At 40.2% G+C, this 14,935-nt stretch overlaps 1 protein-coding gene across 3 annotated transcripts in view; it reads left to right on the top strand.

Annotated features, from left to right (window-relative positions):
- The window catches only part of LOC129745495 (ankyrin repeat domain-containing protein 50-like), a 35,184-nt gene extending 22,610 nt beyond the window's left edge, over positions 1-12,574 (top strand). For all 3 annotated transcript variants that reach the window (XM_055738618.1, XM_055738609.1, XM_055738606.1), the window contains 7 exons: positions 3,645-7,997; positions 8,061-9,414; positions 9,480-9,785; positions 9,845-10,125; positions 10,192-10,390; positions 10,448-10,730; positions 10,793-12,574. In XM_055738618.1, coding sequence (XP_055594593.1) covers positions 4,179-7,997; positions 8,061-9,414; positions 9,480-9,785; positions 9,845-10,125; positions 10,192-10,390; positions 10,448-10,730; positions 10,793-10,985 — 6,435 coding nt within the window. In that variant the 5' untranslated portion in view covers positions 3,645-4,178 and the 3' untranslated portion in view covers positions 10,986-12,574. The remainder of the gene's footprint in view (positions 1-3,644; positions 7,998-8,060; positions 9,415-9,479; positions 9,786-9,844; positions 10,126-10,191; positions 10,391-10,447; positions 10,731-10,792) is intronic.
- The last annotated feature ends 2,361 nt before the right edge of the window (positions 12,575-14,935 follow it).

Here is a 14,935-nt window from a genome sequence, read left to right as displayed (position 1 = left end):
CTTAATGTTCTTGTCGGAATAATATCATATTAAAGGAGCTGAGTAATTCCGGACAGTCGTTCGAACACATTTTTCTTATTCCACCTTTTCCCAATCTAAAGAGTGATACGGTCAAAATTTGGTCAAGCGAAAACGCGTTTAAATCGGTGAAATCGTTTATTTAAAAAATCAAATTAAATTTCTTTTTCATGTTTAATTAGTTTTAAATTCAGGAAAAATATTCAGTTAGGCTTCCGCTTTTCCAAATCCGAATTGCCGGGCCTTACGCTTAACCTCTGCCATCAGATTTTGTACAGCCACCTTGTCCACCTTCTTCGCCGCAGAAAGCCAGTTTGCCTTGAACTGCTGCTCGTCCTTAGCAGTTTTTTGGTCTTCTTTAGGTTCCGCTTGACAATAGCCCAGTATTTCTCAATTGGGCGGAGCTCTGGCGTGTTGGGAGGGTTCTTGTACTTGGGAACCACCTGCACGTTGTTGGCCGCGTACCACTCCATGGCCTTTTTACCGTAATGGCAAGATGCCAAATCCGGCCAAAACAGTTCGGAACAACCGTGTTTCTTCAGGACAGGAAGCAGACGTTTATTCAAACACTCTTTCACGCAAATTTTTTGGTTGACAGTCCCGGAAGCTATGAAAATGCTGCTTTTCAAGCCACAGGTACAGATGGCTCGCCAAACCAGATATTTCTTCGCGAACTTTGCCAGTTTCATGTGCTTGAAAATATCTGCTACCTTTCCCCTTCCTTTTGCCGTATAAAACTCCTGTCCTGGAAGCTGCTTGTAGTCGGCTTTGACGTAGGTTTCGTCGTCCATTACCACGCAGTCAAACTTCGTCAGCATCGTCGTGTACAGCCTCCGGGATCGCGCTTTGGCCGTCGTATTTTGTTTATCATCGCGATGTGGAGTCACTACCTTCTTGTAAGTCGATAGTCCAGCTTATTTGCGGCATCTCGGAGAGAGAGGTTAGGGTTTCGCTTGAAACTACCGGCAACTCTCTTTGTCGTCTCAGCGGCTTCCGGTTTTCGATTTCCCCCCGATCCAGACTTCCTGGCTGTCGACAAACGTTCCCCAAACACTTTAATTACATTTGTAACGGTTGATTTGGCAACTTTTAGCGATTTTTCCAGCTTTTCCTGAATTTCTAGAACTACAAGCACCGCGTCCAGCAAAACGTGTGGTGATTCGGGCAGAGAGCGAAGCCGACAGACGAAGGAATGCACGACACGCATCGTTATGTTGTACATGAATGATTTTACGTTTATAGTTTTCATATTTTTGTGAAATCTCACAGCGTGATTTGTCGCACCTCACTAGAATGTAGATTAAATTAGCTTTCCAATGAATATACTTTTGATTGGTCCAAATGAAGTAAAAGCACTGAAAATCCGGGTACAACCTGACGGTGGCCCACTAAAACAGATGAAATTTCAATATGTAAAAAAATTGCGCAAAGTAGTGAACTTTGAAAAATTACAGTAATTTCAATTTTTGTTGCATCAAAAATCTAAAGACAGCAAAATGTTAGAATTTTAATAAAGTTTGTTGTCATATTTTTTCTAAAACTCTACCATCGCTCAAACAGTATTTACTAGCAATCGAATGAAAAGTAGGTTTTTTAGACCACTTTTTTGAACTTTTTGTGACCATTTCATTAAAAAAAATTTAAAAAAATATTTCTTGTCTTCATGATGTAGGCATTAACTTCAGCTTTCATATGCATAATGCAAATATTTTTTTAGACGTGTAATATATGAACTACAGCAGTTTTCATGAGGCATGTTTTTTCGGATTTTTTTTTCTTTCATGCTGAATAACGAGAAAACTTGTAACTTTAGCTGTATATAATGTTCTAAACATATTTCACTGACTGACATTACAAGGTTTCTTTTGATGTAAGTTTTGTTTAAATCGGTCTAACACGCCAAAAGTTATAACGATTTGAGCTTGTGGTGTCAAATTGACACCACAAGTGCTGATTAGGGTAATGAAATCTAATGCGGATGAGGGTTAAGCATGTATGAGGCCATCTTCACTTACCCCAGGGTATAGGATTTGGGCACATTTTAGTGTTTTGTAAATAATTTTTTTCTTCTGCATTTTTTAACCGCCGTGTCTTTTCCTAACTGGTTATTTCGAATGTAAGGATTGTTTCATCACAAGTCAAGTTCCCTCTAATAAACAGACAATGTTTACAATGACTCTGTAAAAGTTGTCTGTTTATTAGATGGAACTTGACATATCCTTTCCAGTGGCTAATGTATCGATTAGGTCCCCGAAAACTGGTCGTTTTCAGGACGTGCCTAGTACACTGACACTGGTATGTACAACATTGTATCAAAACGAGTGCCGATAATTGACTTTCAACTAATTAGCATCCTTATATGTGGCCCAGAGAGAATGAGAGCATGATGGTGATAAAATGGTGCCTCTATCTCTATCACTGCAGAAGGTTTCCCTTGAGTAAGTGATGAGCCATCATCTACGATGGTCTTAATGTGGATAAAATATGGTCCGATGATGCTCACCCGACCACGTGCATGTTTTGTTACACTTTATGGTTTCATTTAGCCAATGCGTCTCTAATTTTTTTTCCTTTCTTCTCGAGTGATTTTGTCGTTGATTGCACTAAAGGAACATTTCTTCCATCCATCAAATATGCTCTATATTAGCATTAGCTCATCGATGAAAACGTAGATCAAAGATTTGAGAACACTTGGTGTGACATTGCAAAATATACCAGCGAATGTGGAAGAAGCGAAATAGAAAAGTAAAAAAAAATTCTACATCATCAGTGAAGGAAGTTGTTAATTTTGGATCGCTTGGACGCTAGTGGCTTAAAATAAAACTGCCGAATGTTAAAATTTCGGCAACATAAGAAGTATTGAATTATTTTCTCGTATAACGTTTTTTTTTTAAATTAGAATGTATACTTCAATTCAAATATACAAACTTTAATGCGAGTCAATCCGAAGTACAACAAGGGCATAGGTTGGCATCGTACCTACATATTTGTCACAAACAACTGACTTCATATTGGACGAACAACTTTTGCAAAAATATACTTGAGTATATGTACTTAAGTATACTATATTTGTATAAAAATTACAAATGTACCTTGAACAAAATAATTCTACAGTTGCTATTCGTTCATTTTCTCAACCAACATTTCTAAGATTTGAATCTATTTTATAAAACTTTAGCACAGTATTATGTGAGAGCAAAAAAAATTTGTGCTGACAACTTTGAAAGGAAGGGTTGTCAAATTGAAAAACAGCATATGGAGGAGCGCCCATTCTTGATTCTAAAACCTTCTGGTGAATCCAGTCAGTCAGTGGCCACTGCTGGCGGCAACGACCCACTTAAGCATATGTGCAGAAAAAAAGTCATTCTAGCATTTTATTGGCTGTTTTGGTTTTATTTGAAAACATCGCGGCTCGCAGAAGAGCACACGACAGCGTTCTATTATGATGTAAGCTTCTCTCCCATGCGATTTTTCCACTGCTTGTTTGTCTATAATTTCCGATTCCGTAAGTGCCGAAAAACTATAATAATCGCGCACCACGACGCAACGTTTCTGATCACAGCACATTATATCATTGAGTTGTTGGTTTTGTTCTTACCGCAGGGTTTATTTTCTTCTATTTTTAGATTTGCGCCGTCGTTCGGGAACTACTTTTCCGAGGCAAGAGAGTCAGCAATCAGCAGTCGTCGGACTACTCATTGGCAACGAAGCGGGACACTGGGACTGGGACGAGCACATGGCCCTCGGTTAGACGACTTGAAGTCTCCATTCCAAACGTACTTGCGAATCTCTCCAGGATGTAAATGTACCCAACTGTGTAGTCGGGGAGCGTATAACAGCTGCGCCATTGAACGCTTCAACTTTCTTGAAAGAAGAACATTGGGGCGAGTTGTTTCGAGACGCGCGTTCTTTTTCAATCGAAAAAAAATGTGGAGTTAGAAGGGTTTCAAGGTTGAAAAACAAAAAAAAAAGGTTTCAATATAATCCATGAAAACAGCGAAGGTAACTTGCGAGAAGCCCTGTTGAAAATATGATCAACAAAGTCGTTTCAAATCATGAACGATGGAACCAATAAATACTGGAGAATCAATAAGTAAACTAATCTAGACGGAATCGCTCGTTGTCGGTCTGTTTTTGTCGGGAATGATAGGGCAAGAAAAATGTCTTCTTCAGTAAATGGAAAAATGACGAACGGTAAAATGAGTACCGACGATATATACGAAAATTTGCCATGTCGCGAACGAATGCGAAACGGAGACGAAGCATTGGCGAATGGGGCGGCGTCAACTTCTTCGCTCAGTGGCAGAAGTGGTGTCCCAGACGATGAAACCGCCTCCGGGGGAACGCAACCTCCCGAGAATAACAACAAATTACAAAACAATTTGGCACTCAACAGCAAAGACAGCCTTTACGCAACACCGTTGAAAAAATCCGAAAGACCCAACAACAAAGCGCAGGGAGCAACGCCCAAGGGAAGGCCATCGACTGTTTCGGCAGCTAGCCCTGCCCCCGCAACAGCAAACGTAGATGACAATCTCAACAATAGCGACGTTAAGATAATCAATGCTGAACTGGAGGATCGCCGAATACGGGATTTCCTCAAAGACACAAGTCAAATGCACAAAAAGATCGAACTGCACAAAGAATATCAGGGCTCGAATTTTTCCTATCTGGCGCGGAAAGAGCACTTTGTCAATTTAGTTCAGCAAAACGTACTAAACGATTCACTAAATGGATCGCATCAACCGGAAAACATCGATCATCAGTCACTAATTGGTTACAAGACTTTGGCCAACGAAGATGAGGATAAAAACTTGGACTTTGGTATCAACGAATCACTAGACGAACTAGAGGCTAAATGTAATGAAAAACTCGAAATGCTTACAAATTTGCACCGAAACAGATCCACCGAACGCAGCCAAGAAGACAACGAGCAGTTGGACCCGGACCAAGTATTGTGTATGGGACCTGTGATCAACCAGCGTCCACCAATCCCGAATCAATTAATCAACGGTAAACACGTTGTAACTGGGGATTTGAATGCCAAAACTCAAGCACTTGCAGCAAATCCAGAAATGAATGCATTTGTTAATCGTGAGTGGGTTCTAAAAAAGATTGCCATGTGTTTAGAGCAAAGGGTCTCGAAAAAACCGGTTCCTGCTCCACCACCTGGCGCAGCATCAGAGGGAGTTGCTGTTGGAGAATGTGTGCCATCATCGTCTTCAGGATTTTTCCCTAGAGCGACATCCACGCACCAAGCGTCGGCCCGTGGTCAACCTGATTTGCCATCGCTCGGTTATCTAGTCCTAGGATCCAATGGTTCGGGTAAAACGTCAATATGTAACGATATCATAGAGGGAACGTCTGGAACGAAAGGAATGCTCAATCGACGATTGTTGGCATGTTACTTTGTGAATTCCCAAAATCCCGAGTGCCATAGTTTGAGCATGTTTATCAGAAGTATAATTCTACAAATTCTAAGCCATTCAAGTTTCGTGAACAATGTGAATGCTCGTGCGAACAACACAACTTCTGAACCGGCTCTCAAGAGTTCTGAAGGAACTTCAACTTCAGATGGTCAACAGAAAGATATAACAAACAGTAATGATGCTCTACCTGAGGCGGATCAGCAGCAAAAGGCAACAGTAAAAGAAATCAACAAAACTTCATCCGGAGACAAAGAAACCGTCGTCTTTGATCAGGAACTAGAAGATGTGATACTTTCGGAAATTAAGCTGAATGAACGAGTAGCCGAATTTTGTTCAAAGAAAAAAGTAAGTCGGCAACAGTCAGAGCCAGTAGAAAGTTTAAGTCGGGACAAGGAGGCCGCCAACTATCCGTATACTACGCACCCTCCCTTAGCGAAATCTTCGGGTACAGATAAAAGAGATGCCACCTTGAGTCCTGGTAAATCAAAAACTTCTAAAATACCGGTTGCAATAGGTAGTAAGAATAGATCTCCAACAAAGTCACCTGATAAAGTTTCCCGACAGGATACAGAAGATGAGGAGCTACTTGATGGAGCAGGCGAAGGTATCGCAGATATTTCAGACATCAAGATAGATGATGAACTTGGTCATGATATCAACGAAGATGTAACCATGGAAATAGCAGATCCTACTTGTACTTCTACCGGGGATCAAAACGTTCGGGAAGAAATGAAACCAGAATCTCCAAAAGCACCATCAGCTCCCGAAATGTCAACATTGGAGGCCAACATTCCACCGCCATTGCCAAAATCGAAAAATTGTCGGCAAATAATTGCCGATGGATACTACGAAATGCTGCTCAGCAATCCCGACATCTTCGAATCGATCACGGTAGATAGCATCGAAAAGAACCCAGATGACTGTTTCAAAAAAGCAATACTGTTTCCACTGTTGGAACTCAATCCGCCCAAGAATGCCTTGCTGCTCCTGATTGATTCGATTGATGAAAACTATATCCAAGATGGTAATCTTATTTCAACTCTCAAAGGCAAACAGATCACAAAAAGTCGCAACATCGCCGAACTATTGTCGAATCATATCCACCTGATGCCGAAGTGGTTGTTCATGGTCTGTACGGCCAAAAAGCAGAACAAAAACATAACGAAAATGTTTACGGGATTCAAAAAACTAACGCTAGATGATCTGCGCAAGAGTCACGTCGTCAAGGACGTTCAGCAATACATTATCAATAGACTGAATACGGATTTCCGTGGCATCAACTTGACCAAAGATATTATCGAAAGTCTGAATCAATTGTATATCAAATCCAATGGTTGCTTACTGTATCTATACAAGGTTTTGAACGGTATTAAGGATAACTTTTTCACATTTCGGGAGATAAAACTCATACCTTGCACTCTCAATGGCTTGTATTTGTACATTTGTCAAAAGTCCTTCAACAAGAAACAGTACAACAAAATTCGACCTATCCTTAATGTGCTGTTAGTATGCAACAACTTCGTCGATAAGTATTTCCTGTTCAACTGTTTGCGCACTCACAACTACACAATGGAAATGGATGAGTTCGAAAAGCGACTGGACTTGATGCGCAACATTGTCGAGTACAGCCCACGTAACTCGGAAGCATTAAAAATATTCCATAACTCTTTTTGCGATTGGTTGATTGACGTCAAATTCTCAACCAAAAAATTTCTCTGTGATCTCAACGAAGGCCATGTCATGGTATCGATGTACTACACCATGGCTGCCGACCAGATGTGTCCCAATAAGCTACGGCTTTATCTTTACCATCTGATCAAAACCGGCGAATACCTTACTAACAAAAACATCAATCTTGATCTACTTCTCATACTGCTGGAAACTAAATCAAATTTAAGCGACTGTTTTTACACAAATCTTCTCAACTGTTGTGCACTCTGTGAAGACGAATGCAAAAACGACGTCAACCTGGCATGCAAAACGCGTCTTTTGCTCGAACGGTATCTAAATGCAGAGCTGGACGACGATTTTGTAGGCTTCCTGAACGATTTCTTCAAACCGAACCTTCCGACGGATTGCAAAGTATTGAAGCTACTAATTGAGACTGGTATAAATAATGCCGATACGGTGTTGTCATGTGAATCATCTGCCATCAATTCTCCTGTTTTATCGGATCGTTCTCAAAACATTGACTCTGAGCTGGCGGAGTTGCTCATTTCGAGTGAGAGAAGCTGCCAACAGGAGCTGCAGAAATCGATAAATTTAAAGGATCTGCAATGCTCGGGTGCGGTTTCAAGTAGTGGGGCGACTGGTTTGAAAACATCGGTCAGCACCGGTACCTGTATGGATAGGTATGGCGATGGTGGCGAAGGCGATGGAAGTGGAATTGTTGGGGATGACAGAGGTAGTGCCATCGGCGATTCGAAGTCGGATATTCACAACGATCGCATTCAGTACGATATGTTTGACGCTGAACTACACAAGGGGAAAGCGTTAATCCACATACTGGCAAACGAAGGCAATCATACACTGTTGGAAAGGGCACTGAACGTAAGTTAAAAATGGTTCTTAGAAACTTAAACATGAACTCATTATATTTTTATCTTTACACAGGCTTGCAAGGATCCTATCGACATGGAGATCGAAGATTTGAATGGTCAAACAGCGTTGAATATCGCTGCGCGTAACGGACACATTGAAATCGTAAAACTTCTGCTAAGTTATCGACAGCCATTAAATGATGGCACCGGTCGGTTTCGAAAGATCGACGTTAATCACGCTGATCGGGACGGTTGGACACCTTTGAGGTCAGCATCATGGGGTGGTCATACGGATGTGGTGAAGCTGTTGATAGAGAGTGGAGCATGCTCAATTGATAGGGCTGACAAGGAAGGTAGAACTGCCTTGAGGGCTGCTGCTTGGAGTGGTAATGAGGATATTGTAAAAATTTTGATCGAGGCAGGAGCAAATGTGAACTCAATCGACAAACAGGGGCGAACTTCTTTGATTGCGGCTTCTTATATGGGTCATTATGATATCGTGGAAATATTATTGGAAAGTGGAGCAGACGTAAATCATACGGATTTAGACGGTCGAAATGCGTTGTGCGTTGCGGCGCTTTGTGGAAGTTCTGGGTACAGTAAGGTGATTTCTACGCTTTTGGAATACGGCGCAAATACGGATCAGACCGATAATGAAGGAATGTCTCCCCTGTTGGTTAGTTCGTTCGAAGGGAACTCAGAGATTTGTGAGTTACTGCTGGAGAACGGTGCTGATCCGGATATGGCCGATCATATGGGCCGAACTCCATTGTGGGCAGCTTGTACCTCTGGGCATGCCAATGTTGTCAAGTTGCTACTTTTTTGGGGATGCGGTATTGATTGTATGGACTCTGAAGGTCGAACAGTGTTGAGTGTAGCTGCAGCTCAAGGAAATCTGGAAACTGTTCGACAGTTATTGGATCGTGGTTTAGATGAAACGCATCGGGATAACGCGGGTTGGACACCACTGCATTATGCCGCGTTTGAAGGATATGCTGATATCTGCATTCAGTTATTGGAATCTGGCGCCAAGATTGATGAATGTGACAACGAAGGAAAAGCGGCCTTGCATTTAGCAGCGCAAGAAGGCCACAATTCGGTGATTGAAGCTATATTGAATGTTCACCGACCATGTATCGATCAACGAGCCCACGATGGCAAGACTGCATTTAGATTGGCCTGCCTGGAAGGACACTTCGAGTGTGTTCAGTCGCTTCTCAAATTTGGTTGTGATGTCAATACAAAGGACGCTGATTCGCGTACAACTTTATACATTTTAGCGCTCGAGAACAAACTGAAAGTGGTTAAATTTTTATTAGAGTACTCAAGTGTGGATGTAAACATTCCAGACAGCGAAGGGAGAACTGCATTGCACGTAGCTTCCTGGCAGGGACATGCAGAGATGGTGAAAATTTTGATAACTTTGGGTGAGTATCTATCGATTTAAATCCTCTCTGAGAACATAATTTGTATGAGCTTATTAAAATTCTAGGTAATGCTGATGTTAATGCAATGGATCTGGAATCTCGAACACCATTACACTCGTGTGCTTGGCAAGGAAATCACGAGGTGATGCAGCTTTTGTTGTACTATGGCGCTATCCCAGATCATGCGTGTAAACAGGGAGCCACAGCACTGGGAATATCCGCTCAGGAAGGTCACGAAAATTGCGTTACCTATTTGCTCAAATATGGCGCGAATCCTTACAAGTCGGATCACTGTGGACGAACACCGATAAAATTGGCTGCCAAATCCAACAGGAATAACGTTCTCAGGATACTAGAAAGCTATACAAAAAGTAAGAATTAAAAAATGATTGTTTTTTTTTTGAAAACTTAACTGATTTTCATTTTGTAGATGATTTAGATGGTGGAAAAATGATACAGCAAAACTTGAACCTGAAATCGCCGGACGAGCCACCTCCTTCTTCCTCCATCCATAATCCCAGTCCTTCGGGACCATTTCCAAATCCTAATCTGCTAAATCTGCCGAATATTCCATCGTCCTCGCTGAATGCTACCGGTTCATCGTCACAGAATAGTCAAAACTTCTACGAAAATACTATGCAATCGGATAACAGCAGCTTGCATAAACGAAAGAGTGTCATTTCCAGTCAGTCTACCGGTAGCAGCAATGAGGTAGCTTGAACTGATATTAAAAGTTTGCCAAGAACGTTTAATATATTTTAACGATTTTTTTCACAGCAAACGCCAATGTCGTTCACCCAGCAGCTGCAAAAACATTCGCGACATCATAACTCCAAATCACACCACATTGTTCAGCAGCAGCATCAACCGCATCAACAAGGGCCGGGTGCTTCGGGTGGCATCGGAACCAATAAATATGGAGGCAAAAAGCACACTCAGATTCTACCTAATGTGGATGAGTATCACGCTAATTTAGGTATGTCTTAATAAGAGCAAATAAAAGCAAGATTTTCTAAAAATATATTCTTTGCAGCGTCCAACATCCGGATGAATCCGAACGATGCTGATCTGTTTGATTTAGGTTGCATGTCTCCACTGTACGCCACACCGCCACATTCTCCGAGCAGTGATATTAGTTCACCGGGTCAGAACCAGCCGCCCTCCTCGCTGGCCCTTCTGGGCAAACAGTTCGAAGAAATGAACATCAGTCTATCGAACAACAGTACTATCATGAATCCAGCTGATAATCACTTTGCTCGGGACACTCACATGCGCATCATATTGGGAAACAATCAGAAAGAGCAACAACAGGGAGGGTGAGTTGGTTAATTGACAAGTTAGCTGATCGTCATATCATGACTTTATTTTCATTTTTCAGTAAATCGTCGAAACGTAGTGGAATTGCCACCAACCCGGCAATGCGATTGATTCGCAACCGTATCGATTCGGCCGCCCAGCTTATCCGACGAACTAATAATATGCTTAGTAATAGCAGCGGAAATAACCAGGGATCGTCCAGTATTGGAGTCAAATCGGGAACTTTCCAATGGCGAAAGGAGAGTCAGATGTAACGTAACGAGAGACTATCAAATTCTACTGTCTTTCAGTAGTGTCGTTGTTCCATATCGACCTCTTTTCCTGTTGGATGGATGTTACGTCCTGAAAGGAAAAACGTAAAATCTTCGCCATAGATCAGACAAATAGAAAAGACACAAACGATGTTCGAAGGTTTTGGAGTATATTTTTTTTTTCTATGAAATTAAGTTGAAAACTTTTCAAGCTACCTAGATTCGATAAAATGAAAGTGTCGTTGTCAATTTGTCTGTGGCCATATTAAGAAACATTACGCAATCGAAACTTGTATAAGTTCATTGCGACAAATTTTTCCTTGAGAAAAAAAAAACAATATTAGTTTATGGTGTTTGAAGCAATTGAATGAACATGTGATATTTTTTTTGTAAAATTTTTCCAACCAAAAGTTGAACACTAGTTCAGAAAAGCTTTCTAAATTGCAACTTGGAATCTTTCAGTTCCACCTTTAGACCGTTTCTTTGTGTACAATTCTAGTCACAAAAATTTGTATTCAAATATATTACTCAATCCGAACTTGATTACTACTTAATAACTTACTAAACAACAAACGTAGCTATGATGAGGTCACTTGGGAAAATCGAGGAAATTGAAACAACTTTCTTAAAATATGAGAAAATTTATAAACGATAAAGCAGCTACGTAAGAAAAAACAACCAACATAAATGAAAGCTATTATAAAATCCCAAATACTGTAGTCACCACCAAGGCGAATTCAGCAAATCACTTATTACTGGGAGCGTGCTCGCATAGCAAGAAAAGAATTTAAGCAACAGAAAAAACAAAATGATGAAGAAAAACCCTAAATTAACAGGATATAACTTTGGAAGGTAAAAATCTAACGCAACATAAACAAAACGTACTCTTAAACTAAACATGTAACCTAAAGATAGCATATAAATACCGAAGAAAGCATTATGAAATTGATGAACAAAACAACTGATTCAATTGATAGACAAAAGATACATAGACTCGAAGACGAATGAGGATTTTAGTTTGATAAACCATTTAAATATTGTAGGCTCATTTTGCGAATCTATATCTTACACTATCAAATCGGTGGACAACATTAGTTTTATATGGAAATCTAGTCTCATTTGTTTGTAAGATTTACATTTTATATGATCTTGTGTTTTTAGTTGGTTTTATACTAAAACAGCAAATTGTACAGAACTTGTGCTAGCTCTGCGAAGAGTATTCTGTTCACATGAACAGTTGACCTGATTCAATCGAAATGCATTTCTTACTCAACTTCTTTCCGAAGCGTGCGTTCTTATTTTTCAAGTATCAATAATTGATAATGTGAAACGAAAAACAAACAACATAAAACTCCTGAAAGTGTGTATTTATTTTTGCTATTGTTTACTATATTCGAATTTTTATTACTTATGTACAAATTTTTTGTGATTCCTTAAAAACGAACAAAGAGAATAAACACTCATCATAATACAGTCGCATTGGCGATGAACTTGAATCAACTGAGCAAATTTACTCCTCGACAAGTTGGAAAAAGTACATATATAGGTATATATATAAAAAGCTAGAACCCTCTAGAGAGTATAAATTCAAATCCCGGTCTATTTTTTGAAAATAATATCCGAAATCCTTAGAAAATTTACTACTTTTATTTTAGTATTGAACGCGTTTTTTACTTTGAAGAGGAATTATATTTTTGCGTTTGATCCTGTCTAGCTTTACAAAACGAGTGACGGACGAGAGCGTTCATGGATGCCAGATAATTTGTTTTTGATTCAATTGTACGATGTCATATTTTCACTCTTACAGCTCGGCCGTCCTGCTGAACGCCTCGTCGTCCTAATCCCTACGCTCGTTACAATTTTTATAATAGCGATCTGAATATATATTTAACGACAATGATGTTATGCCTACGGGTTATTCATTCTGGAAATAAAAACAAAAGATTCTTTTACAAATTATTCACTTGGTAAATCTGAACCCAAGACTTCTGGATTTTCATCAGGCTCTGACTCTTGATGCTTGTATAGTTTCATATTTTGCGGATCAAATACCCCCTCAAAACGCTTGCCTGCGACTTGATAACCATCAATGTCCTCTACCACATATCTATTCTTGTCAAGAACCTTTCGAACTACGTATGGCCCTCTATATTTCGGTTTCAACTTATTGTTCTCGCCCACTGTGGAGACTCGTCTTAGGACAACCAAATCGCCCACGCTGTATTTAGTTTTTGCACACTTTTCGTCATGTCTTTGCTTGTTATACTTTTGCATTTTACTAGTTATTGTCGCCGCTTTGGCCCGGATACTTTCTAAACTCTCTCGGTTTTCCGATTCTTGAAGCTCTTGAAAGTATTGCGCACAGTCGTGACCAATCTGTCGACGCTGCTCAATACCGAACAGCAATTTAGATGGAACCGTACCAATTCCTTTATTGAACGTATTATTTAGAAGAAATTCGGCATCAATTAATGCTGTATCCCAGGCATTTCCGTTTTGTTCAACAAGCTTTCCTAGCAATGGCACTAACGTTCGATTGTAGCGCTCAATTTGCCCATTGGCCTGAGGACAAGCTGTCGCTGTTAAATGGTGTTTAAAACCGTGAGTTTTAGAGAATTCGTCGAACGATTGGGAAGTGAAACAGCTACCGCGATCTGTGACTAGGATTTTCGGAGTACTGTAGTTTATAAAATATGACTTTAAGTGTTTCATTACCTCTTTGCTGTTTGTCGTTTTTGTTGCATATAATTTTACAAATTTAGTGAACCCATCAATCACGGCTAATATATACTTGTTTTTACCGCGAGTACTCTCCAACGGTCCCAAGTGATCTGCGTGTATGACATAGAACGGAAGGTTTCCCTTTTCGACAAGGTGGAGTTCCCCGTCAAGTTTTCTTGATTTTGGGTTGTACATGATACAAGCAACACATTTTTTAGCATGCTCAATAACCTTTTGAGTCATATTCGGAAACCAGAAAGATCTTTTAATCAGCTGGATAACCTTTTCCCTACCAAAATGTCCCATCGAGTCATGGTAACGATAAATGACTGATTCTTCCATATTTTCAGGGACGTAAAACAGAAGACGAGGGCCCTCTTTCTTATAAACCAAATTGTCACGGACTTCAAAGCCGGAATTACTTTCCTTACCCACGGATGCCTTGATTCGGGATATTTTGGAATCCCTTATTTGCGCGACATAGAGCATATCATGGAACGAATCTGAGTTTTTCTGTTCTACGGCATAAACATACATTCTGGAAAGTGCATCCACATGTTGCATTTTATCACCGGATCTATGAACAATTGCATAGTTAAACTCTTCTAAGAACATAGCCCATCTTGCGATTTTGGAATTAACATCTCTTTTGTCAAGCGTTTGTTGAAGGGATTTACAGTCCGTTACTATCTCGAATTTCAGGCCAATAAGGTAATGCCTAAAACGTTTCAAAGAATACACTATAGCCAATGTTTCTAGCTCAAATGAATGGAGTTTACTTTCAGCGGAATCAGCTCTTCGGCTATAAAACATTACCGGATGGAATTTCCCATCTTGTTGCTTTTGCATAAGTATGCCACCAAACCCGTGTGACGACGCATCAGTATGCACTTGCGTTTCTGCTGTTGGACAATAAATGCTAAGAACTGGCCGCGAGATCAAACAGTTTTTCAATGACTCAATGGCGTTAAAATGTTGCGGACCTAGTTCATACACTGCATCTTTCTTAAGTAAATCATACAGCGGACGGGCAAGTGTTGAAAACTTCGGAATGAATTTCCTAAAATAGCTCATCAATCCCAGGAAACGTTGGAGCGACTTGAAATTTAACGGTATCGGTAATTCACGGACAGCATCAACATGCCGATCACAGGGAGTTACTTGATTAAATTGAACATTATATCCAAGAAACTCAATGGTACAAACCAAAAAGTGACATTTTTCTAAGTTGA

Source organism: Uranotaenia lowii, chromosome 1, assembly GCF_029784155.1.
Source record: "Uranotaenia lowii strain MFRU-FL chromosome 1, ASM2978415v1, whole genome shotgun sequence".
Taxonomy (NCBI): domain Eukaryota; kingdom Metazoa; phylum Arthropoda; class Insecta; order Diptera; family Culicidae; genus Uranotaenia; species Uranotaenia lowii.
This window is presented reverse-complemented; position numbering and strand designations above follow the sequence as displayed.